Source organism: Petaurus breviceps, unplaced genomic scaffold (assembly GCF_028583685.1).
Source record: "Petaurus breviceps papuanus isolate PSGF00001 unplaced genomic scaffold, PetGlider_PUasm1.0 90879, whole genome shotgun sequence".
NCBI classification, from domain to species: Eukaryota; Metazoa; Chordata; class Mammalia; order Diprotodontia; family Petauridae; genus Petaurus; species Petaurus breviceps.
The window spans coordinates 14965488-14973757 of record NW_027187368.1 but is presented as its reverse complement, the minus strand read 5'-3'; the positions used below and the strand labels follow the sequence as shown (position 1 = coordinate 14973757).

The 8270-nt window shown below is 39.5% G+C and overlaps 1 protein-coding gene across 6 annotated transcripts in view; it reads right to left on the bottom strand.

Annotated features, from left to right (window-relative positions):
• Nucleotides 1-366: 366 nt before the first annotated feature.
• Nucleotides 367-8270, bottom strand: part of DNMT3B (DNA methyltransferase 3 beta) — a 70723-nt gene continuing 62819 nt past the window's right edge. For 5 of the 6 annotated variants that reach the window (XM_069073931.1, XM_069073932.1, XM_069073933.1 and 2 more), the window contains 4 exons: nt 7919-8004; nt 4878-4947; nt 4146-4264; nt 367-2255 (listed from right to left, as the gene is read on the bottom strand). In XM_069073931.1, the coding sequence (XP_068930032.1) occupies nt 2114-2255; nt 4146-4264; nt 4878-4947; nt 7919-8004 (417 nt within the window). In that variant the 3' untranslated portion in view covers nt 367-2113. The remainder of the gene's footprint in view (nt 2256-4145; nt 4265-4877; nt 4948-7918; nt 8005-8270) is intronic. The other variant, XM_069073935.1, reaches the window with a different exon arrangement.

The window sequence follows — 8270 nt, the reverse complement described above, 5'->3', positions numbered from 1 at the left end:
ATGGAAGATGGTGACCGCTGCATCCTCTTGAAGACCTTCAGTGAGGCTGTGACAGAGATCCCACACTCATCATTTCTTTTCATGAAAGGGGCAACATTCCATGTTCCTCCATTTGCTCATCTGTGATAAACGTATGTGCCTGTGGTTTTTAATTGTTTGGTTTCTGAGGAAGGGAGATGGAAGACACAGAGAAACAGAAGTCAGAAGCATTTCTCCATGAGGGAGAGACACCTAATGGAAATGTGTCTTGGCTTCCCAGAAGTTTAGTGCCATAACCCTTCTTTCCCTCTCATCTTGTCTGAAGAGTAAGTCACCCTCAAGCATCTTCCCCTTATATGACATTTAATAAAAAGAACAAAAGGAGGCCACAGAGAAATACTGATTTTTAATTAAACCATTATAATAAGGTAAACTCTAGGCATTCATCAATTTCCATTCTAAAACCTGGGAACTTTAAACAAGGCAGTTTTTCATTTGTTATTTGGCTGTTACAAAAAAAAAAAAATTATGAAACACAAACATAAAAAAAGGATAGAAAAACTTTCAACAGTAATGTCCTTATTCTACAAAATAGCACCAGTAAGAGTAAAAGGCCTTAAAACCATTACAATAGCATTTCTGAAATGCTGCTTCCCCAAATGCTTCCTCCCCTTAAAAAGGTTCCTACACAGAATTAAAAGACAGGTGTCATGGCAGATAAAAATTTTCTGGAGGAAGCCTCAGGGTTATTACAGACTTTCCATCTTTTAGATGAAAAAAAACAAACAAAAAAAATGTGCATTTGAACCCTAAACATGACCACTGTCCAGAGGAAGGTGATGCAAATACAAGACTGGGGGGTTATCATGCCATCAACCTCTGAAACTACAAACAATGCACCCAGCAGTTACTAAGCAAAGTGCCACCTGAGTAAGGAGAAGAAAAGGACTTTTCTTCCTCCACCATATTTTTGGGAGAGGGAGTGGTGAGAGCTGAAGCTACAGGGAGGTTAGCAGCCTAGAGAGCCATAACGTACACTTCAAGGCACATATTCACTTAGCTGCCTGTTCAGTCTTGGGCCTTTGACTGCAATATCACACAGGAGACAAGGTGCCCAAACTTCTGACAAAGAATGAATGTGTGTTTACTGTTCCAGCCCTTCTGTCTTCCCCATATCCCCCTTTTTAGAGCTATCTTGCAGTAGTAGCAGGACAATAATTTGGGTTTAGTTTGTGCTGACGATTTTCTTGAAATGCACTGGAAATGTGTTGAAACCAGCCCTGCTGGATTCATCACTTTCCAAAATGCCTGGAGGTGTTACACGGGCATCAACTTGCACCCGAGCTTTCCAAAATCATTAATTCTTGATTTTTATTTTTAGGGTGAGGGAGTTTTTATTCTTTTTCTTTTTTTTATTTTAATGAAGTAGAAAATATTGGGCTAAAGGAGAACATACAAATTATTGTTACTAATTACTAGAAAAACCATCATATGCTGCTCAGTTTCTTTCAGTTACATCTGTATATAAGTCAGTCTGTCAGTAGTTTCATTCAGCTACATTTGTATCTTTCCCACCAGGATTATATTTCACTGAACAAGGAGCAACAAACCAAAAAAAAAATTTTTTTATGACAATCTTGTGTTGTCTTGTTGCTTCAGAATATGACCTAATAAGACGTGACACCTTATTCCTACAAACTTTAGCCATCATTTTGTAAGGGGAAAAAAAAAACACTAAAAAATCTCTATTTCAAGTGTAGTTAAAAAAAAAAGGACAGAAGCACCAATCTTGCCCCTCCCAGTGGCCACAATCAAGTGGTAGGACTTGTCTGTAGGCTTCAGAGAAACGGTTTGCACAGGTCTTCTGAAGGAGTGTGCCTCAAAAACAAGAGTCCCACTGAGCAAATGGGGAAAAGTCTGAGGTACATGTAATGACTGATGGTTTAGGTCTTAGTCTGACCTTATTCATCACAGCAACAAAATCGAAGAATAGCAGAGACTAGAACTTGCGAGGGGAAGTTGAGAGGGGGAGAAGAACCCAGAAGTTCTGCCATCCCTGGTCATGGTTCTTCCCCAATGTTACCCTCTTCCAATGGCCAAAATCCCCTTCCACCTGTCAGTTCCAGCCCATGTGTTATTCACAGGCAAAGTAGTCCTTCAGTGGGGCAAAAAGATGCCGGATAACAGGGACGCTCCAGGATCTGCCCAGCAACTTCTGGCGAGCACCTCGACCCATGTTTGACACGTCGGTGTAATGGACAGGAAAGCCAAAAATTCTGGGAGCAGGAACAAGGCAAAATATGGGGACATGAGAGGCAGCAAAATTTATTCCCCCAAGGCTGGAGCCAAATTTTCTTGGGATAAGACCATAGTTAAAGTAAAGGGAGGGGTACTTTAATGTACATCTATACTAAAATTCCCAAAATTGAATTAGCCCCATCTTGACACAAAACACAAGTTTAAAATTGCAATTGAAAGCCAACTCAATTTTACAGATAACTCAGTATGAACCTGCACCTAACTCCCCATCACACCCCTAGTCATCATTATCCTATACCAATAATAGCTAACAACTAGCATTGTCCCTTTTAAGTTTTGCAAAGCACTTTATAGATAATGATGATGAAAACTAACATTTATGTAACACTTAGTATATGCCAGGCACTGTACTGAGTGCTTTGGCTATTATGTCATCTGATCCTCATAACAGCCCTGGAAGGTAAGGTACTATCATTATCCCCATTTTATAGATGAGGAAGCTGAGACAAACAGAGATTAAGTGACTTGTCCAGGGTCACACAACTAGTAATTATCTGAGGCTAGATTTCAACTCGGATATTTCTGACTCCAGGTCCAGGATTCTATGTACTATACTATGTCACCCCAACCACCTCACCAGTAGCACACAATAGCATCCATTAAGTTATATGGCTAGGAATACCGAAGGTCAACTTGTGATTGCATCTGTTTAACAATACTAAAGATAAGAGTTATCATATGGAGTCAGGGTATCTGGGATCCAGTTGTGAAATGTATAATGCATGATGAAACACACTACCCACTTCCAGACAGAGAAGTGGACTTAGTACAGATTGAGGCTTTTTGGACAGGTTAATGGAGAAATGTTTTACTTAACTACAAACAAAGTAGTTGCAAACACATTTACAATGGTTTTCATTTTTCTAGCTTTCTCAATGGGAGAATGAAGAAGGAGGTAGGAGAGAATTTGGAGATACAAAAAAAAAAATGTAATGCTTATCGCAGTGGGCAGGTCATTTACACTTTGAGGGCATAAGCCTCCTTAACTATAAAATAATGTTGTTGGAATAAACACTTCTATAAGATCACTACCACCAGACATGAGAAGGAGAGATCACCTACTGCTCTGAGCCAGATCCAAGACAGGCATTATGTGATCAAAAGCCTAGAGATCTGCCTAGCTTTAATGTAGTAATGAATAGTGAAAATATGTACCTTTCCTAGTACCTAACTCCATCTTCCCTCTGAAAAACACATAGTGAATGATAATCAAGAAATCAGCAAAGATGCAAAATTGCTGGTATCTTGGAAATCTGTGTTTGGTCTCTTCCAAATGGGAAGCCAGCAAACCATTTAACACGTTGATCATGTCTTCCATGAGATCAAATGGAGAATAGGGCTTAACATTACTTGATATTCTCCCTTTGTATACTTGAAGCAAAAATTAAATATTACTGTACTTTGATTATTGCAACATTTCCACCTCATCCTTTAAAACCTTCAAGTCTACCTACCTTGCATGAGGCCTAGCTCCTAGGAAGTATCAATCTAATTAAACACACATCCCAATATGTATTGTAGAATATGCCTTGTCCTCCCAGTTAGGAAAAGTTCTCCAAGACCTGAGATCCCATTATACCTCCTGAGTCAAGCATAGTCACAGAAAAAAAATAAGTTGAATGAAATAGTGAGTGGGGAAATGAGAAAAGGGAAGCCCAGGAACAGATAGACAAGAAACGTGTCAAGTAGCTGAATTTTCTTAAAACCATTGTGTTAAGCAACACAATTTGTCAGTCACAAAAGAGTGGGTTAAGAAATCACCAATTCTATCATTTCATCTGTACCTCACCCCACTCCAGCCCACTTTCTCTGTTTCTCTCTGGCCCTTCTACCCCAAATCTGCTCACCTTTCTAGCTCTGTGCACCATAATATATCTTCTTTGCCATTCATGATAACAGGGAATTGCTGATTTTTCCCCTGTTTGATGGAGTTCGACTTAGTTGTTATTGTCTGTACTTTCTTTAACTGGGGAACAAAAACATCAGGTAATGAACAAAGAAAGCTACAGGGTCAGTATGTGAGTGAAAGAAGGTCTAATCCAAGTGGAAGACAAAGCTTTGATTCGGATAATGGTGAGGAGAGGGCAAAGATATTGTCTGGACAACTGAAGATCAGGGAGAAAAGAGGATGAAAGCCAGGCAAGTCAGTCACAAGCAACAGAACTCTAAACTGATCCAATTTACTGGAGCAGCCAACCCCTTAGGCTATGTTAAGCCATTTCCTTTATCTTCTCAGATAGAAGAGAAAGAAAAAGCAGCTTAGGGTTTCTGGTCTTCAGGATGGTTCCATGTGACAATTCAAAAGCAGAAGTTGGTTAGTCTCCAGAAATTATTCATCTGGAGGCCAAAAAAAGGGGAGATCACATGAAATATATCGCATAAGTCTGGCCAGACTTCTAGAGAGCATAGAAAAAAACAGGAAGGGCATTGGGTAAAAAACAAGGACTTCACATGAAGGAGTCCAATGGGATATCCCTTTCCTGAGGGAAAGGACCCTTACATATCAAATCCTTAGACCCTTGTGCAATGGCACACAGGCATTCAAAATGAAGAGGACATTTGTTCCAGAACAAGCTTACCTTCGCTATCCTACTGTACTCCAGGCAGTCCTGAAGCTCGAGCTTATCGGTCTTTGATGCTATCACCGGCCTGGGAACAGCCAAAACTCATTATGTTCTACAATCCACAAATGAATCTACTCTGATTCCAACTGCCTTCTAAGCCAGTGGTCCTTATAGAGACTCAAATAGTGTTGAGAGTAGCAATCAATGAAACAATTTGATGAGGCAGCCCAAAAGCTTCATGAATAGAAGCAGAGGCTCTAAAAGAAGATGAGAACATACCAAAGGACTGGCCTTAGTAGCAGCTTTTATAAGAGGCATGTGTGGAGAATGACTAGTCATTAGGATAGGAGAAGGGACTTTGGGGGAGGGGGAAGAGTTGAGCCCCACACACAACTGATGGTTTCATTCAGTCATTTGAAAGACTAAAGAGAAGAGGCAAATAATGAATATTAGAGCTGGACAGATCTAGACTGGGCTGCCTCAGCATCATCGAAACTCTGTCTGGAGGTATTCAAGAAATTTCATGATCACTTGTTACATAGAGCATACCGAAATTGAGAAAAGCTCCCTGGCTACAGTTTTAAGACTATGCACTAAAAGAGACTTAAGATGAAAGAAATGTAGTGCAGTGAAAGGAATCCAGGATTTAGAACAAAAGTTCATGAAGCAAACATCTCATGGTACAGAGATGAGAAGCAACTTTGTCCATACCACAATGCAGGAGAGAATCCTATTGATGTGTGCAGATAGGAAAGGAAATGTCCAGAGTTCTTAATAAAGCCCAATGCCATAGGGAATAGTTTGACATAAAAGGTCAGTTTATAAGACCCTGGTTCTCATACCGAATCATGGTAAATAAATCACTCTCTTTACTCAGGGCCTCAGTTATTTCACCTAAATGCTGACAGGATAATAGAAAATTACCTCAAATATCTACATATGTCCAGGAAATATAGAAGCCCAGTTATATGATCCCAACCAAACTATGTTGCAATGACTAATTTCCAGAAAATTTTCAATCCTGAGTTGATTATTATTAAGGAGTCAATCCCCAAAATTAGGCATTGTTTATATATACTATAAGAGTTCAGTGACCACATACTACTTATTCAAAATTCTAATTGAAGAGATTCCTACTGGACAGCTACTACAAGCAAGATTTAACAGCAAGAAATCACAGATACAAGTCTAAGAAAGGGTATTCTATCAATTCAGGGATTACAGCATCAGACATCTATCAAGTCAGGCCCCTTTCTCTACAAGGCTAACAAAGGACTCTGCACCTAGTTCTCAATAGTTACATAGCTCCAAAAACAAAAATAAAGTTCACTTAACACCCTTCCCTTTTGTGGGAGCAGAGAATATAAGCCTTCATACTATGAATGTCCTTCTCCAGAAACTCCCAAACAACAAAGGACCAGAAAGGGTCCTTCAACCCTGCTAGTCTTCCAAATTCTCACTTCTAGAATCATATCCACTTGTTGGAGTTTGCTATTTCTAGTAACAAGAAGATCACTACCTTCAGAGGCAAGACCAATGTTATATAGTGGAGTCAAAAATCTGAATCTTTCTGCATTATGCCCGCTAAGTGGAATATAGCCTTCTAGAGTTAGAAGGAATAAGTCTATACACCACTAAAAGGTAAGCTGACTAAGGGAAGGGCCCATTTTACCTTGTGGCCAAGTACTTGGCACACAGTAGGAACTTGCTTTGTTGAATCTCAATAAAAAATAGGCCTTCAGCTATAAATATCCAAAGATAATTGTGATAATGTTTAGCAGATGCTCATTTTTTCTCTCCAACATGACCAATGTGATCCTCACAACTACCGTGCTTCATATTCAGCAACATCACATTGCCAGATGAACACAATGTACTTGAAAGTCAGAGGCAGGATAGGCATTATAAGCACAGGACATTATCTATATTCAATTTCAAATTATTGTGATCTTTGAGTCTCTCCCCTATTCAAAAATTCCACTCAGAGCAAGAATTATAACTTACATATTCACTGATGGTAAAGAAGACAAAGTCCTATGGAGTGACAAGAGAGACTGACTCACTTCTGAACCTATTCACCTGGGGCCATGATAGTTTGATGTAAAATATACTCATCTGATAAATCAGTAAGGAATCCTCTCCCCATTCCCCCCCCCCCAATTTATTTTTCAAAAATGCCTGAAGGAGCTAAGACAGATTTCAATAAGTTGTCATATATAAGCTCATCTTACTAGTCTGTTCATTCTGCCTGCACAGAACTACATATGGAGGGTAAGGAAGTCTCTCAAACTTCAAAAACAAAACCCTGCAACTATATCTCATTGATCCAAGAAGAGAACTATTGACCTTTATAAAGGGTCAAACTCATAATCTCCTACTGGAAAAAAATCTTATTAGACTAATAAAAATCCTAAAGGCCCTACCTTACCAATTCACTGGAAGGTTTACTGTCATGGCTTAAAAAGTCACTAAGAAGAGCTTTTCCCATGTTGCCATATCACTTATAAAATTGGGAATAGGATTCTTACTTTTCAAAAATAAGGAAAACTAGGATGTTAGAATCAGGGTAAAATGAAGCCACCAAAAAAACATAAAACTCCCATCCATGGAATGCCCTAAGAAGCTCTTGGTAACCTATGCATCTCAGAAACATAGTCATACAGGAAACTTTCTCATGAGAAGCCAACATAGTCTTATAATAAGCAGGGAAATTAAATGGATAACAGATGCAAGGTGACCTGCCACCAAGAGGAAACTCTTGGTTTACTAAAGTGGGCTGAGGAATAACCACTCTTTCTATCTCTATAAAACTCAGGACCCACACAAAGGATGTGATGTGGTCTCTCCGATGTCACTCCTGTCTGACCCATCCTATTGAAGAAGTGAAACACTCTTCAAGTCACCTAAAATGGGGGGTGAGGGGGCAGAGAGAAACACATTTGTGTATTAGTGTTCCTTGTAACACTTTCCAATCAGGGGGCCCAGTAAAAAGTCTATTATCAGGGCCCTAGGGAGTAGATATACAAAACCTGAAAAGCCAGGAGGTGGTTAGTTACCTGTTCATCCCAGGAAGGTTGCCCCAATAATAGCGGGCTCGGTGTGCAGCTGAAACTTTGATGGCATCAATCATTACTGGGTTACACTGCAGATCAATGGAAATTAAAAAAAAAAAAAGAAAGAGAACCAAATATCAACACAGAACTGACATAAACTGGGCTAACTAGGGATCTGACATGGAAATGATGACATCTAATTCATAACATATTTGTAGGGGAAACCAAAACACAGAGGTTAAATGGATTGTCTCTAGAGAATAAAAGCCTTAGGGGTTAAGTACTGAGGCCTCAGCTGCTACCTCCAGGGCCACAACTACTCTCCAACCTAGAATCATTAATAGTGATTATTAAC